At 36.2% G+C, this 18912-nt stretch overlaps 1 protein-coding gene across 7 annotated transcripts in view; it reads right to left on the bottom strand.

Annotated features, from left to right (window-relative positions):
* The window catches only part of GRM1 (glutamate metabotropic receptor 1), a 387866-nt gene that overhangs the window by 33348 nt on the left and 335606 nt on the right, over window positions 1-18912 (bottom strand). For all 7 annotated transcript variants that reach the window (XM_072826883.1, XM_072826908.1, XM_072826933.1 and 4 more), the window contains 2 exons: window positions 13920-14046; window positions 2719-3649 (listed from right to left, as the gene is read on the bottom strand). In XM_072826883.1, coding sequence (XP_072682984.1) covers window positions 2719-3649; window positions 13920-14046 — 1058 coding nt within the window. The remainder of the gene's footprint in view (window positions 1-2718; window positions 3650-13919; window positions 14047-18912) is intronic.

Genomic DNA, 18912 nt, shown 5'->3' with positions numbered 1-18912 from the left:
AAAACTTTGCAAAAACAGACCTACGATGTCATCCCTCCCAAGTATCTCAGAAACAGCCTCTTACAAGGATGAAGTCGGACTTGCAACTCCTCGGAATAATACTCAAACAGATCAGTTGGAAGCTCTTCATTACAGCAGCTGTTCTGTGTTTATAGCTACATATGCAGACTGCCGAACACCCTCAGTGCACCATAAATGTAGGAATTACACATCCAGAATGGTAATAAACTCATTGGGTGATGTGCTCTCCAGAGTTTTCAGCCCCTTTGCTCCAGTTGGCAAAACTCTGCTAGATTTTAGATGCTGTAGAAAAATATTAGATTGTTGTGGTTTTTGTAAGTTTGGAGACAAACCAGAAACCCATAAAACAGGAATAAAAAAGGTAAAAACATAGGCACTGAGATTATTATTATTTTAAAATTACAGTCTCTTAGAGTTATAAGAGAATCTTCAGAAGAATAGATGAGAAAAATAAGTAAATAAATAGCTGTGTTCCATAGAAATTTGGCCTCAAATACTCTCTGTGCATCAGCTCAGCTGTGTGATACGCCTTGCAGAAGCTACAGATTGTACTAAGAAAGCTGCATATTATTAATTAGAAGTATATTTCCTACCATATCATTCTGAGAGTGTTAACAAATTATAGCTAATAGATAGGCAATTTATTGATTAAACAGCACTTCCTAAAAAACCAATCCAATTTAGAACAAGCTGATTTTTCTCCTAAAAGCAGGATCCAAAATAAAATTGATTTCTAAACTAATAGTGAAAGGAATATTCTCAGCTTATAAGGAAAGAAGTTCCAGCTACAAGAAGATGATCAGAATATACACCAATGCTTGTCCATCAGTCACTGCTTTTGGACATGAGCTAATGTAGTTCTATGTACAAGTGTACATATAAGCATTGGGAAAGCGCTCGTAAATGCATATCCCTGGATGCCAACACAAGATATCTGGATCACACAGGTTTCTCCTTTCATTAATGGTTAAAACTGCTTTCAGAAATGACTATGACCAAAAATCACATGAAAGTTTCTGAAGAACCATAATAAGGCATAAAAATCAGAAACATGGATTTGCATAATGGTAGATAGTAGAATGGAACCCTCACAAAGCCATATGACATGCAACCAAGGAAATCTCTTAGCTGTCTACAAACATTCCAGCTTAAGGAGTTTTATCCTTTCTCATTGTGTTTCTTCTCACCCTGTCCCTCTTAATGAAAATTGTTATGATGCCATTTTACATCTGGACTCCGTGGCTATGTTCTATTATTTTTTTCTCATTTCATGGCACTGTTCATTTGCTTTCATGCTTACTGATGAGTCCCTGCCAGGGGGCTGCTCCTGATGGGATGCTGGCTAGCATGAAAAGCCTGGCAAGGGAAAAAATGACTATGCAACTTTTACAATTAGTATCTTATTTAGAACTTGAAATTGATACATCAATGAGTAAGCATTCATTATGATCTTAATCCTTAACACTGAAAAAAATATTTATTACTTGAAATAATAACAATTCCATGGATCTAAAAAATATGTTTTCCCATAGACTCCTTCATCTGATCCTCAAACCAGTCATAAGATTTCTGTAAAAGATGCCCATGGTACTGCTAGGCAAGTAAAGATACAAAACACAGAGGCTTAAGGCATGTACATTTTTTGACATATGGTAAGATGGGAAATTTCCTGCCAGTTAAGACCTAGGCAAAGAATATCTAACTAAATAGAATTACACTTACAAGTCACATAATTTCACAGTGGCTGAGCTTCCTCACTTATAAAATGGGGAAAATAACACCTATTCCCCTTGTCTTGCTGGCTTGTTTGGGAGTAGGGTGGGAGAACAGTTATAAAACAATGTATATGTTATAGTTATTTGTACTAAAATTCTTCACTTTTAAAGGATTGTTTCAGGAAGAAAAATTAACACTGCTAATGGGAAAAAGTGAGGAATTTTTGGATGGTTCAATTACCTAAGGAGCTTCCAGCATTTGTGTCAGTGTGGACTTTTCACCTTTAACTACTTTCCTATTTCTTTTGGTGCTTTATGGCTTGGAAACCATTCTGACTGTGGCCTTGCAGTAGAGGTAGCACAATTCAGGTGTGGCATTATGGAACACCTTTATTATACTAATTACATTACTTTATTACATTATGCTCAATAAATAAGAGGGGTATGGTAGGACAATTGCTTAAGGGAACTTATTTCAGGACAGATTTGCTGCTAGTTGCACTCAGATTTTGAAATAGTCAAATTTCCCCAGGTGCTTAATTTCCTTCCTTCCAACCCAGATTAGTAATGATGAGCCTCCAAAGTCATAAAAATAACTCAGAAGCTTTATTCAATCATAGTCAAAACTAGAAATTAGAACTAGGGTCTGCATCTCAAACCCAGACCTCAGAGATGTGTTGATGTTCCATAAAGGTGAGGACACATGTGAAAGGAAAAAATTTGTAGAAAAGAAGCTGAAGATTCTAGGTAAGCATAAGGATATGCACAGCTGGTTGTTGCTTCAGACTCCTTGCTTTTTCAAAGGAATGAAAACAAAGAAGACCTTTAGTATTCCTACGGTAAGAAAATGTCAAATTTGGAATAAAGGAGAAAACATTAAGAAAGGAAATGAAAACCATTGGGGAAATGGAAGAACATGGTTTAGTCCACTAGAAGAAAGGAGAAAAGAGAGGGGGAGGTAAAGCTGGGTCAGATAACTCACTTGGCATTCCCTGCCCCTGGTTTCTTTCTTCGGAAAATGTTGAGGAAAGTGTTGGAGCGGCAGGGCAGCTTGCCATCGCCAACATGCATGCGGACTACATCAGAGGTGGTGAAGGCACTGCGGACATTCCTCTCGGGCTTGGCAATAATGATGTACATCTTGGGAGTGAACATGCACCCCAGGGCCACCGTTACACTGAGGCTCACTGCAAAGCAGGTGGTGATGATCTTGTAGTTGCTCCCAAAGTAAATGGGCACAAAAGCCAGCCAGATGATGCAGGTGGTGTACATGGTGAAGGCAATATATTTGGCCTCATTGAAGTTGGCGGGCACGTTGCGGGTCTTGAAGGCATAATAGGTACAGCTCATGATGAGGAGTCCATTGTAGCCCAGAGGGGCCACCACACCCAGGTTGCTGGTATTGCAAATAAGGTAGACTTCCTTGATACTTGGGTAGGACAGAATGGGCATGGGGGGCTCCATGATGATCAAGGTTACCACCAAGGTCAGCTGCACACTAATCAGAATTGAGGCGATGATCACCTGGGCCCAGGCACTCATGAACCTGGGCTTCCGGGTGCAGATCTTCTTTTTGCTGCCAGCTAAGATGCGTGCAATTCGGTTGGTTTTGGTCACTAAAGCGGAGTAGCACATGGCAGAGGAGAGGCCAACCAGAAGGCGCTGGAGGTAGCAGGATGTGGTGGTAGGTTTAGCAATGAGAGTAAAAGGGCATACATAACCAAGGAAGATGCCAGCTAAGATAATATAGCAGAGCTCCCGACTGGAGGATTTAACCACTGGTGTGTCCCGGTACAGCACAAAGATGAGGGTAACAAACAAGGTGACAAGTATGCCCAAGCAGGAAAAGGCGATGGCTATGATGGATTCTATGTTGCTCCACTCAAGATAGCGCACAGGAATAGGTTCACAGCCTGTAATGAGAAAAATGGTTTTAATTTTTTAAAAAAATTTTCATTTCAAGTAGACTCCATACCCATCATGAAGCCAAATGTGGGGCTTGAACTCACGACCCTAAGGTCAAGACCTGAGAGGAGATCAAGATTCAGATGCTTAACCGATGGAGCCATTTAGGTGCCCCAAGAAAAACAGTTTTAAAATCCAAGATTTCTGCTGATCAATAACAACATTGCTTACTAGTTACCAGAGGCATAGCTATGTTCATATCTCCCACATTTTGTGTTATTTTATTTTTTAAATGCCTTATTATTATACTAATAAATATACACTATTGTCTTGTCTGGACAATTGTGTTCCCAAACCTGATCTCATCACAACACTAATGTGACACGTTTGAGCCTATAAAAATAATCTTTTCTCCTAACACCAGCTTTATAAATGGATGCCACTCTGTGGGTGGAACTTCGTTCTACACTTTCAAAAAAAGAAAAAGAAGGAAGCTAAACTGTGTTTCCAGGGAAGGTTAAATGGTGATAATGTAATAGAATAAGTTAGTCAGAAATAAACTAACAAAATTTTCATTTCACTTAGCTAATGTCCAGAATAAGTCCAGTTCATAGACAGGTACTATTTTGGCCAGGAGAGTATTTTAAATGTAAATTTTATTTGAATTCTTTAGAAGAATCTGCATTCTCCCATTTATTATATATTACTCACTTTGTCTCACCCCTTGAGTTATGTAGGATCCATTTGTGGCATCTAAGGGTGTTTGTATTATCAGCTTCTACTAGATATATCAGGGAAGGATGAAATCTCCTGTCACGCATTTCTTGAAGGGAGGGATGTTCCTAAATACCTGGCTTATCTTTTCCCTTAGATGGAGAATAAAGTCTGTTTTGTATTTCACGTAGAGAGAGAGATTTGTCAGCTCCCAGAGACAACCCCTCCACAGAACTTTGAGTGTGGTTTGCACCAGTATTTTCCAAATTGTGAGAATAAAAGTAGTCCATAACTTTGAGAAAAGACTCACTTTTCTACAGCCATGGAAACAGGAACCACAAAAACCCATTTTATTCCTGTTCAGTCAACAACAGCTCCCCTCAATGAACATGATTTCTGCAAGCCAGTCAGTAAGCGTCAACCCTTCTAATAATCACCCAAGTAGGAACAAACTCCATGCAATAAATGAGTGCCAGCCATTCACAAGCACATAGTCTTGACGGATCATAGTGGCCCCTCTCTGTTGTGTGTCAGGGGTTTATCTATGTCAAGTTTCAACTTCTTCCTGGGAGAACTTCTGCTTCCTCTAAAAAGTCAGATTTTAATCCCTAAATCTCCTCATTTCCTTGATAAAGTTTAGAAAAATAATTAGATAGATAATTTAGAATAACAAGAACTATTAAAGGGGACTTTTGATAGAACATATTTAATGAACTAAAATATTTAAGAAGGGCTGTAAACAAATAAGGGGATAAAATACTGCATAGTCAATACTCAGCTTTTTAATTTTTTAAAAAGATTTTATTTATTTATTCATAAGTAAAGAGAGACACAGAGAGAGAGAGAGGCAGAGACACAGACAGAGGAAGAAGCAAGCTCCATACAGGGAGCCTGACTGGGACTGGATCCTAGGTCTCCAGGATCACACCCTGGGCTGAAGGCGGCGCTGAAACGCTGAGCCACCCGTGCTGCCCTACTCAGCTTTTTAAATTGGCATACTGAGCTTGCTAAATAAAACTCAAATTCCAATGCAGTCTTTGTCAAGGCTTTTGCAACTTTCTGAAAGCTAGCCCTCTTTTCATTCCTTTGTCTATGAAACTTTACCTGGTTTTGCAAATGAGTTAGCATGTCCTTAGAATTTTCATTAGAAAAGAATATCACATTTTATATTTCTAAAACACAACTCATATCTATGGAAGTTGAATTAAAACCCTGGTCTAGAGCCAAATTAAGAGCTATAATTAATGATTTTTCCTAAACTTCAGGGATATAGGCAGAATATTTTCTGTAGAATTAAGGATTCATATTAGATACTTATTGTCCTACACTATGGATATGGACCAATTAATTCAATTAATTGTTAACCTCATGGAGGAAAATGTTTAAAAGCAGCAGATTAGAGCTGATTTAAATAACCTAGTAGTGTAAAGTTTAAAAAAAGAAATAATAAATGCATTTCATAAGGCAATTTTGAAAGTTTTTCTTTCAACAAAGATGCAAACTTATAAATTAAATAAAAATAAAAGAAAGACTTGGGCAGCCTGGGTGGCTCAGCGGTTTAGCGCTGCCTTCAGCCCAGACCTGATCCTGGAGACCTGGGATCGAGTCCCACATTGAGCTCCCTGCATGAAGCCTGCTTCTCCCGCTGCCTGTGTTTCTGCCTCTCTCTCTCTCTCTCTCTCTGTCTCTCATGAATAAATAAATAAAATCTTTTTTAAAAAAGTAAAAAAATAAAAGACAGACTTTATGACATCTTCAAACAATTCAAACCCAACACCTGACAAGAAAGACTATATCTTCTTTTTTTGTAAATGGGCTCAGACCTGAATTAGGGGAATCAAACAGAAGCAAATATTAAAATGTAAAATTACTAACTTAAAAATATCCAATATGTAACTAGACATTTCCAAGTAGACTTAGAAAGTAAACAAGCTAGAAGTCATTATATTGGATCTTTAGGTAAAACAGCTAAAAGAGCCTCTATCCCCTATGATTTGGGAACCTGTAGATAAGGAAACCTATAGATACTTCAAATAGAAGTGTCATTTAAAGAACCAATGTTCCCCATCAGCTAAAATTCAGAAGGACTACTACTTAGTCTGTTCAATGACTTAACTCCATGGCAAACACTGTTGCCCCAAAACTTCTTGTCCTTCCTCTGAACTCCTAAGGCAAGCAATACCTCTTTCTTATTAATATAGGTGTCTTTATGTCTTCCAGTAATCTTACTATCAATAGAACATCAGATAAATTGGTTTAATAAAACCATAGAAATGGTGAAATGTTTAACAATCTTATGCCTTAACCCACAAATGGTATTTTGAAATTATTATTAGAAGGATACATTATCCTCTGTGACACAAACCCCACAATTTTAATAGGCAGGATTTACTTCTAGACAAAAGGTATTATGGTTCCCTACAGATGATCAAATTATAGCTGCCCTAGTCATGAAAATGCCTATACTAAGTATACTTTTTAAAATTATCTAAGGAATGCCGCTAGCCCCAGAATCTTTATGGATAAAAGACTTCACAGAAATAGGAAGATGGATTGGAACAGAGCACATAAATTTACAGATTATTATATGTACCGAGATTATCACAAATCTTTCTTTTTTTGTGTAAATATGAAAGTGATACACCATAATCTCGATGCATTAACTCAACAGCATAGCACATATCAAAGACCATTTCTCATTGTGATAGGCTCACAATAAAAAAAGAGTACTGTAAAAGTTAAAGTTATAGATACTATAAAAATACTTAGAAATATAATGGAAATATTTTAGAGATTATCATGCTAAGCAGAGTGCTCTGACTAAAAATCCCAACAAAAGGGTCTCATATAAAACAAATAATTTATGATAGTAACACATCCAAGAAGAAGTTCAAGTATTCAATTACAGATATACAGAATATGGCCAGAAACCAAGTTCTTAAAAGAAATTTCAGAAATTCCATGATTGTGTTGTAAGATTCATGAAGATAATATCTGACAAAACCAGAATGGTTATCTGATAGTAGCAGATAAAATATATACCAGGCATTGGATAAAATCCTGATGGAACATATGAAAGAATTCATTTCAGTAGGGACAAATTGGCCACAAAATTGAACACTATTGGGGAAACACTTCCAGGATAGCAGATGTGGCCAGTTCATGCTTCATTTCTAATTAAATTAATTGGGATAAATTGTAAAGGTGGAGGCATTAACTGAAACAATTGCAAAAGAACCTTTGAGTTACTCCAAAGGGATTGTATACAGTTTTCTCCCTCAATGGTTTATGAATATGTACTAGTTTAAACAGTCTATTCTGCAGATGGTTTGGAGCATTCTGTTGAAAAGCCACAATACTTACAAAGGCTAAAATATGATTAGATTTCATAATCTTAGCACATTACAACTGACCAATCTAGTGATATGGGAACATTTTCATTGGGACACTTATTCATGGATTTAAATTATACAAGGCTGTCTTCATTCCCAACCCTCTGGACAAATGAAAAAGAACCTTAATATTGTTGAAGATTATACCCTTTAGTGATTTTAAACTGAGTTTCTGCAGAGAGCTTCCAGAAGCTGAACACCCATGGATGTTGACTGTTAACTGAAGAAGCTTATAGCAAGCTGATGACTACACAATGGTCTTCTGTGTGAGATAATCTGAAGAAGATTCTTGCATATACCATATTTCCCTTTGTATACCCTTTCTTATTAATACTTCTTTACTGATTTAAAACTATATAATTCTGTGTTTGTCTTTAGTGTTCTCCTTACTAGTAATAAGTATTTGCCTTATCCTATGTTTTACTAGACAATCATTAACTCAATAATTTAATTATATCAATCCATTGTTAGGTATATTACACTAACTTTAATAATGATACTTTTTGTATATGCAAAGATTCCAATAGGTTCAGGTATTTGAAAGGACTCTGAAGATTCACAGAACATACTGACGTAATGTTTTTACTTAAAGGCGAAATGTGTAATATAGTAGGAGAAAGACAGTGCAGGTAAACACCAAGGGGCAAAGAGATATCCAGGTGCAAGCTCTCTAAGATCCTTATTCTCACAAGGGCACACTTCATCGTTGAATTGAGAGCTCAAGGCAGACATTCCCGGTGAAGTCTTTTTATGACCTTCAAGTCATATGGTGAAGTCAGCCTATCTGATATGCCAACTGAAATCCATGAGTCAACAAATTAGTTTTGGTTGTCACCAGTAGAGTTTCAAACTTTAAACTGCATACCATAGATATCAGTCCCCTTAATGTAGCCAAGAGTCAAAGACAGGTACTCAGGCATATCCATAGACCATCAGAGCCGTCCAAGCCTAGCTATAAATTAAGCCTATTCTACACAGTGTACTCTACACAAATGATGAAAAATATGCTTCTGTTAGAAGGAGACATAAGTATTCTGTGCTGTAGCAGTAACATTATGTCAAAAAAAAAAAAAAACCCAAAACAATATACTTACAACTCTACTGTGATTGCTTTATTTCTTGTGAAGATCCTAGATTCTTTTCCTCATGAGGGAACCAGACTTTTCAATGACAATCCAGGACCACCCAAAACAAAGTCACCTGAGGACAGGGACTGATCATTTATATTTTGAATCAGGTTTGTTTTCTCCTTCTTTTTCTTCTCTTTCCTTTCCTTCTTTTCTTTTCTTTTTCTTTTTTGTTTTTTAGATATTCTAAAATTGAGAAGCATTAGCTTTGATTCCTTGAGAGAATTAACTATAATCCATAATGCCTATATATGTAATATAACATGTAATGTATTGTTTGTCCTGTGTTGAGGTTTAAAGAGAAGACTTGTCTACTTCCTAGATGTGTTTGGGTATCCCAAGCCTGGAAGGAGTGGAAGTTACCATCAACCAGTGGTGAAGACTGTCCTGGCCCTACTTGACCCCCACCACTCCAAAGCAGAAGCCTTTCTGTGAGTTGTACATACTGTATCTAAAGCCTCCCAAACTCAGGGACCTGGCAGTATCTTGATTACAGTTTTCCCAGAGAATCCAGAGCTATCAGACAAGTCCATTTCCTTCAAACGAAGTTGAAGGAGAGGTACTCCTAATTTTTTAAACAAATATTGGTTCACTTGTAAGATCCAAATGCATTGGAAGAAGCTACAATTTAATACTGGATTTCTCTCCAATTAGGTTAAGACAAATTTAATATGAATCAAGAGATAAAGTCCACAGTTATTCTACCCTAAAGGTCTTGGGACATTTAAGAGCATTTACAATAATATTTCATAATTAATAAAGCAACATCAAAATGCTTTCCTTAATGCTATTACATTAGTGTCAATTATCTAAAAGAAGAAATGATGTTTCATAGTCAGTGTTCAACTCAAATGTTCCCTTTCCTGTGAAGGTTTTTCTTTTCATAGGGAAAAATAATTGTTTTTTTTTTTCTCTCTGTGATTGTATGACATTTTGTAAACACTCCTCTTGTAGGACTTAAAATTGATGATTACATGTCTAGTTTCATAGGAAACTCCATCCCAGGAGCTTCTCTAACGCTCCAGTTTCTCTAAAAAATTCTTGGCACAAAGTAGATGGTAGTATACAATATAAAGTTAAGTAAATGAGTAGGTAGTGTAAGAAGTCATAGCAACTGTTGGGATGGAGAAAAATAGTAAAAATTAATTAATTTCCACAACTTAATATTCTCTATTTTTAATGGTAAAATTTAGTGTAGTCTGGCTTTCTGAGGAATCCTCTTATCTTATTTGACTTTTAAAAGTAGTAGCATCAGATTACATATAATTGGTTTGTGAATTGTTAAATACTGTCAAGTTTTATGTCGTGGCATAAGAGATCCCTGTTTATGCATCATAAGAAATAAAGTGTGAAATTTAAATGCTGAATTAAAGTGTACATTTTTCCCAAGAAGAAAATATGAGAAACTTATTAACAGCTTCAGAAAGAGCTTCCTCTAAGTGAGATACCATTTTTTCTTTATAGCCAACAAGCAATATATTGTAATGACAACAAAAATACATTTATAAATGTGTTTTATTCATTAATATTAGAGTCTTTGGAGCATATATGGAAAGTAGCTATCTCATAAAGTGATTTTAATGCATATTAACAAACTTTAGCTTCAGTAAAAAAACACCTAAAGAAGAATGATTTCTCATTTTAACTAAAATTCAGTAAAAAAAAAAAAAAAAAAAATCTACCCATGGAAACAAAACACCTACTTAAAGGCTATGCATTTAGTCCTCTGAGTATTTCTACTGGTTTTTGGTATTCTCTGCCTGTGGGTTTTCTCTTTTCACAACTATTGCTACCATGGCAACAACTGACAACATATTGCCATGTAGTGCACACTTGCTCTGAGCCTGACATGGCATCAAATAAGTGGTAAATGAGACCTCATTGTCCATTCATGTATCAGACTGAAATGAATCTAGAAATGATAGGTGTTATTAAGACTAAGTATACACTAATATCAGAAATGTGTATTTCAAAATACCTTAAACATAAGTTTTGCAAAATAATTAAATATATGATCTAAAAGTAGCCCCTTGCCTGTTGCTATTTGAAAAGGGCAGTCTGAATTGTTGTTTGGCTCAACTCATTTGAACACTAATGTGACTTTTACACATGTGATATATAATAGATTAAATATTTCAGAAAGGCAATCACATTAAATATCCATGTATAAGTCAAGGATGATATTTTTTATGTTTTACTAAATCAAAGAGCATTAAATCAATGGTGATCCTCATTTGGCAGTGGGTAAAAAAATAAAGCCACAATGGAAGATCTCTAGGGAATAAAATATATGACTTTGAGTTCCATTATTATAACGTATTAGATATTTTGAAAAAATTTTCTGTATTTTAATGTTTTATTTTTTTAAAGATTTTATTTATTTATTCATGAAACACAGAGAGAGAGAGTGAGAGGCACAGACACAAGCAGAGGGAGAAGCAGGCTCCATGCATGGAGCCTGATGGAACTCAATCCCAGGGCCCTAGGATCAGGCCCTGGGCTGAAGGCGGCGCTAAACTGCTGAGCCACCCGGGCTGCCCTAATGTTTTAAAATAGGATAGATGTTCTTACCAGGTATGAGATAAGCCCCAATCAAAGTGAAAATGGAGCAGTAGGAAAAGTTTGGGGAAGCTTCAAAAAAACGTAGACAAGAGAAAAATTCTTACACCTCAAAGCCAGGACTTCTGACTTCTAAAATCAACCTGAGAAAGGCCAGCTTTGTCTTTCAGCCTCTTCCCAGTTAGCTGTAGTTCTCAGTCAAATAGCAGAGGGGACTGACTAGCAAGTCAATCCTCTACTTGAGATAAAAAGGCCCAGCAGGAAGCACACACTATGCAGGAAAATAAAGACATGAACAGAAGCACAGCATGAGTGGGAGACAAGCCTTGTTGTCCAAAAGTGGTTGGAAAAGCTTTTCCAAGCCAGTCCTTTGCATGCAACCATGAGATAAATTAGACCCAGGGATAAAAACCCTGGCTTCTCAGATCAACCCTGGCTTCTCTATCAACCAAACACACTGACCGGGATGAACTTAGGTGACTCCCTTCTTCTTTCTATTTCTCTCAATAAAGCATTTATTAGACAGCTGCTATGTTCAAGGCACTCAACTCTGAGCCACAGAATAATGTTTCTCACAGGATGGGACAGAAAGAAGATGTCTCAGAATTTGCTGGGTCCCATCTCAGAACTAGTGAATGGGAATCTCTCCAGGTGGGTAATTCCTGGGTAATTTTTAGGCATATTAAGGATGAAAACCAGTTTTCTGAGACAGAATGAAAATATGAGTGAGATATAGTTTGTATCTTTAAATGTTTTCTAATCTAACTTTCTTTTCTTTAAAAAAGGTCTTTGTACTAAATAATTTCTAGAAGCTTTCTGACACTCATTTTAGATTAACTTTTTCTAACAAGTTCCCATTTTACAAGGTACTTTCACTGAATAAGTAAAATTTTCATTATGTGACCTGGTTCTACTTTACTCAGCCATTTTTGATATGTTCTGAATAAGCTACACAATTTCTTAGTTGCTATTCTTATTTGGAAACAGGTGAAAAAGTAAAAAAAACAATCAGAAATGTTACCCTTCCAGATGGATTTTCAACAATACCTAGAAGTCAGAAGATCAGGAGTCAGTGAATTAGACTCTGCTTCTAACTCTTTGCATGACCGTGGGCCCACAAGTGCACCTCTTTGGGCCTTAACTTTCCCTTTCTAAAAGGGGGGATGAGATTCCTCAAATGACAAAGTCTCTGTACTCAAATGATGGTTTCTATGGCTCTATTTCTCTTAAAATTCATAAAAAATATTTGTGGAACTCCTCTCATGTGTGAGATCATACCAGGATCCATGGAAAACAAAGTTCATATATTTGAACATTGTACTTATAAAATTTACAAACTCATACAATCCATCCATATGATTCTTATTGATTTTACTAATACATCATCCCTTGCATTCATGTATTCCTCTCCAATCCTGCTACAGCTACCCTAGTCTACGCCCTCTGAAATGACTTACTTGAACCAATGCAATAGTTCCGAGTTTCTTTTTTTCATCCAGTCTCACTACACTCCTCATAGGGTTACTAGGAGCATCTGAGACACAGATATTATGATGTTATTTGCTACTATAACTCCTTCAGTGGTTCTCCTGAGCTTAAAGCCATAGATAGTCCAAATCCTTAGGGAAAGATCATGCAGAAGCTTGTTACTATCCACCACCAGTCTCATTTCTGGTCTCTGCTAGGTCCTTGTTTCTACCAACCAACCCCATATACTTATTTTGTGATTTTTTTTCCCAAATGTGTTACATGCTTTCATTTTTTCCATCTTCTACTTTTTCTCTGGAATTTCTTTCATCTCCTTAGCTGCCTAACAAACTTCACATACTTTATAAATAGCTCTATTATATTAATAACAGTTTTATATCATTTTTACATGTTTCTTTCCTGATAATCAGTTTTAAGCAAAATAAAGTAATAAAACAAGATAAATTTAGCGCAAACAATACTACCTCACACACAGATGTTCAAGAAATGTTTGCAAATATAAATGTAGATGACTAGAAGTATCTTCAAATAAAAATTAAAAATGAAAAACAGAAGGCGGGCAGCCCGGGTGGCTCAGCGGTTTAGCTCCGCCTTCAGCCCAGGGTGTGATCCTGGGCCCTCGGGATCAAGTCTCATGTCGGGCTCCCTGCATGGAGCCTGCTTCTCCCTCTGCCTGTGTCTCTGCCTCTCTCTCTATGTCTCTCATGAATAAATAAATAAAATCTTAAAAAAAAAAAAGAAAAAAACAGAAAGCAACTAGTATACTAGAATATCCCTTTAATATACTTTTATTTAGATTTAAAAATGAACTTCCCTTTCAATATGAATCATGGAAAATTTATGAGAGATTCTGTGTGCTCTTTGACATAAGCATTAAAAAGTGTACACTATAGATAAACATCCAAAAACACATGAGCTGCTCACTCATACTTTAAACAATGGGCATATTGAGAAGGCCCATAGTCTGGGACGAAGGTCTAAAGTGAAGTGGCTCCTACCTGTTAGATCTGCACTCGGCCACCACCCCAAGTCACAGGCTTTGCAGGTGAACTCATCTTGCACATATTCATTCTCTTTGCAGGCCGTGCAAATCCAGCAGCAACTCACTTCTCCTTTCCGGATGACCTGTAACATAAAGGTAGTTCATATGCCTTTAAAGATGGTCTCTGCAGAAAGTCTTCTATTTCAGGTATGGACTTTTTCTCATACTAGAAAAAAGAATAATTCTTCAGAACATCCTATATGCTGAAGAACCACCTAGGTTCTCCACATGTACATAACATGCATCTGAATATACCTGATTATCTTAGAGTTCAGATGTGAATTTCAGTTTATTCTATGCCGAGTTTGGAGGCTTGTCAAAAATAATGCCTTTTATAAAGGGAATTGATGACATTATCTTTTTCAGAGTTAAAAAAAGAGAAATAGTTGAATTTTACTATTTATATTCATTTGTATTATTCTCAGAAAAATAAAAATAAATGTTTCTTCTCTGAAAGAGCAAAGTTTAACCACAAAAGTTCTTATGTAATAAAACCTTATTAATTCAAAAATCTGAGGAATTATGGAACTTTATAATTATGCAAGTCTGAGCAACTTTATAGACATAAAAACAGAATGATGGGTAAGAAAGTCACCCCTATTACTGGCCTTGTGACTTGCTCTAGAGAGCTTAACTAGAGATTACATAAATTGTTGGAAGAAAAATTACTAGTCCCAAATTACTGAAGAATCGTTTATTATTTGAGTAGTTTAAACTTTCTCCCATTTTCAATCTGTTTGGTAAGCAAATTTCACTTGACACAGTAGCAAAGAAAGTCAAAACACATTGCATTCAAAGTGACTTTCTTATAAGTAGCACATTTTTGGTCCTTCTTTCATCTCCAGTCTGAGAACTTCTGTCTTTTATTGAAGTGCTTCATACATTTACATTTAATACAATCATTGGTGTGGCTGGAAATGAAAATTTTGACCAGATGCTGGACATTGTGTGCATGTAGGTATACTGTGCTGGATGTTTTTCCTTGAAGAAGTATTGGCCTTTTTTTCTGGTGGGCAGCTAAACTACTTGTGACTCAGTTTGAGCAGTTTTTAATCTTTTAGGACAAGTCTAGAAGAGTCTCTAGGAATAATTAAGCCTTATTAAGGTGTGACCACCTGGGGTTTCTACTTAATTCTTTGTGTATTCTTTGTGTATTCAACAAGGTATCTCCACTCTGGCTTGTGGAAAATGAAGCAATTCCTGGATCTGTGTAAACTCTGGGATTCCAGCTCCCCGGGAATTTTTTTTTCACCCGGACTTTTTGATTGTTTTTTAAAGATATTTATTTATTTATTCATTCATTCATTCATTCATAGACACAGAGAGAGAGAGGCAGAGACACACACAGAAGGAGAAGCAGGCTCCATGCAGGGAGCCCGATGTGGGACTCGATCCCGGGTGTCCTGGATCACACCCCAGGCGGTGCCAAACCGCGACGCCACCGGGGCTGCCCTTCACCCAGACTTTGAATTCTGCGCTACTCATGTGCAGATTGGTGTTCAGTCAAATGCTCAAGAGAATCCGTATGCCAACTTCTGGGACTTTTTTTCTGAATAGTTTTCCTCTCCCTTACACAACACTACAAATTCTCTCTGCCTTGGCCTTCCTAAACTTTGATTTCTGTCTTCTTGAATTAGCAAAATCACCAAGCTCTGTGTTCTCCTTTATCGAACAAGGAAATTGCCTCCAGGCAGAAAGCCTGAGTAATTTTTAGGGTTTGCCTTGTTTGCCTTTACTTCCCTGCAATCAAGGTCATACACCATTTTCCAATGTCTGAACATAGTTATTTCACATATTATTTCAAGTTTTCTAGTTGTTTACATCAAAAGGCAGCCTAGGCTCTGTTACTATTTCATGGCTACAAGCAGAAATTCTTCCCTAATAAATTAAATATTAAATACATTAAACTTTACTAAATGTTTTCATATGCAAAATCAGACATTATAAGCTGTAAATATTGCTATACCTTAAAAGTCATATAAACTCTAGCCTTTGTGAAAATAAAACTATAATCTCACAGAGAAGGCCAAAATTTATATCCCTATCTCAGAATTACATATAAAGTATCAAATGATAGTATATTTTCAGAAAACGTAAAAGGTTTTCTTTTTCTTCTTTTACTTTCAGATAACTTTAGAAAGTAGAAACAGACTAAGTCTTAAAAAAAAAACAAAAACTCCCTCCAACGTCAAAATAAGCACGGAAAATTTATATTCCAAATAATTTTTAAATGATATGAGAAAAATTGAGTAAATGAGTACTGCTTTCTTATTTTAACTGGTATAAAAGTACCATAAAAGCCATCACAAAATACTGTATATTCCTTTAGTCAACTTTGTCTTTTTCTCTTACAATAAAATTAATGCTACTAATTCAACAAATTCAAAAGGTGGTAATGCTAAACAAATTTATTTATGCAGAATGAATAGTGAAGGTAGATCCTGTGAGTAACTGGCACTTGGAAAGTATTTAAAATTATATTTTAAATGACTGAATAAATGAATAGCTTATCCCTTTAATAAATAATGAAAAAGGAGATGCCTAGAGTTATATTTTATGACTCCTTCTTTATTCTGCCACTAAGTCCTGTACTTTTGGCATACAATGTCTGTAATATCTTATTTGTCTTTTTTTTTTTTTTTAAGAGAGGGTGTGGAGGTGCAGAGCAGGAGAGAGAGAGAGAGAGAGAGAGAGAGAGAGAGACTCTTACGCAGGCTACATGTCCAGCATGGAGCCCAAAGGGGAGCTCAATCCCACAACCCTGAGATCATGATCTGAACCAAAATCAAGAGTAAGGTACTAAACTGACCGAGCTACACAAGTGCCCCTGATTTGTCTTTTCCATTGCTCAGTCACCCTTCTAGGCTGAAATTTTATCAATTTACACTTGAATTCTGGTCCATGTCTCTTAATCATACAACATGCTCTAATTCCTTCTTGCTCCAGAGTAATTTGCACAGAGCTGCCAGGATCACCTAAATAGCTCATGGGCTCCTCAAGAAAAGGGACCAAGCTGACTTTCATTGTTTTCAGATCATAGTCATCAAAGTACAGATATGTACAAAAAACATACAGTAAGTGGTCAATGGATGCGTATTGAATGAATCATTTTTAAAAATACAATTAGGCCACTCAAAGAAGTTTAGTGCCTCTTCACCCCAATACCTTTGCAATGTATACTCTTTAGTCAGGCATTCACTTAGTCCCCGGTCCTTGTTTCTGCACCTAACTTTATCTGTTATTAATTTCTTACATAAGTCTGCCAAATGAGGACAGAGCTTCTGTGCCAGCCCCTCACTGTGTCTTCATTAATGTCCACGTAACTGTTTGTTTTGTTTACTTTGTTTGTTTTGGAAGGAGGTTTCAAGTACAACAGAGACATCATCAAATTTGTGTTTCATTTGACTTGCTTTCTACAAGGAGTATTTTGACTACTATGGAGAATAGAGTTGTAAAGAAAAAGAGAGAAAGAAAGAATGTGTGTGTGTGCATGTGTGCATGCATGCACATGTGCACGTTTATATGTGTGTTTTAATCCATGGCTCTCACATGGAGCCATACAGTAAACAAATAAATTTGTTTTAATAAAATAATGAATATTACCTTCCATTCAGAAGGTCTTTTCTCCATCGGTCCATCTGTGTCACTACTTTCAAGGGCAGATACATTACAAGCTCCAGACAGTATTTCTGAAGCAGTAAATCCTTTCAAACATTGCCTAACTTACAATTCTCTAGTAGCTGAAATACAGTTGGTATTTTATTATCACAAGTTAGATTTTGTCCTCTAATTTTTTCATATCCATATAATAGATATGTTTCATTCAGATACAGTTCTTTTTAATTCTAATTTATGCCCAAATCTCCCCAATAGCATGACTATTATTATTTTTAAATTTTCTGCATTTTTATGAGTCATGCTTACTGACTTTTTTTTTGCACATATAATGGCTTCTCCTGATTCATGGTCAGTCTTTGTCCAGAAGCACATGATCCTCCTGACATATTATCAGATGGTCAATAGAAGCCTAACACTTCATCACAGCGCCTACATCATTCATCTCACTTCATCATATCACATAGGCATTTTATCAACTCACATCATCACAAGAAGAAAGGCAAGTACAGTATAAGAAGATATTTTGAAAGAGAGAGACGCTATATTCACAAACCTTTGATTACAGCATATTGTAATTATTATATGTCATTATTAGTTACTGTTGTTAATCTCTTACTGTGCCTAATTTATAAATTAAAGCTTATCATAGGTATGTAGATCTAGGAAAAAAAGATAGTATATATCAGGTTTGGTACTATCAGTGGTTTCAGGCATTCACGAGGAGGAGGGTGTCTTGGAACATCCCCCAAATAAGAGGGGACTACTATAGTTTATTCAGTAACTGAGTATTTTTTCACTTTTGTTACAAGCAAACACTTTTTCTGATAGCTTTGAGTTGCAATAACAGTTTTGATATTTTACTGAAACTGCCCTTGAAGGACCAAGACTTACTAAGGGCCTAAGTCTGCTTTGACTCTTTATGTCCTGTGTACACAGTCCTCTTTATTGTTACTGAGACTAAGTGACCTGCTGGTACATACAATGCCATGATTCAATTACATACACCCTGTAGGAGTCTTAAAGTATTTATGCAAGAAAATCAAGTGTTCATTTTGTGACTAAGTCTCTAAAGTAACCTAAAATGGATTTTTTTAAATTAAGGTTTTATTTAGAAAAAGAATGAGGGGTGACTGGGTGGCTCAGTGGTTAAGTGTCTGAGTATTGATTTCAGCTCAGGTCATGATCTCAGATCATTAGGTAGAGCCCCATGTCAGGTTGCAGGCTCCCTGGAGAGTCTTCTTGAGGTTCTCTTCCTCTGCCTCTCCTTCCATCTTTCCCCCAATATGCGAGTGTGCTCTCTCTCATATAAATAAATATATCTTTAAAAAGAA

The sequence above is a fragment of the Canis lupus genome, chromosome 1 (genome assembly GCF_048164855.1).
Source record: "Canis lupus baileyi chromosome 1, mCanLup2.hap1, whole genome shotgun sequence".
Classification (NCBI taxonomy): Eukaryota; Metazoa; Chordata; class Mammalia; order Carnivora; family Canidae; genus Canis; species Canis lupus.
The sequence above is the reverse complement of the archived record's forward strand: the minus strand, read 5'-3'. Positions and strand labels throughout refer to the sequence as shown.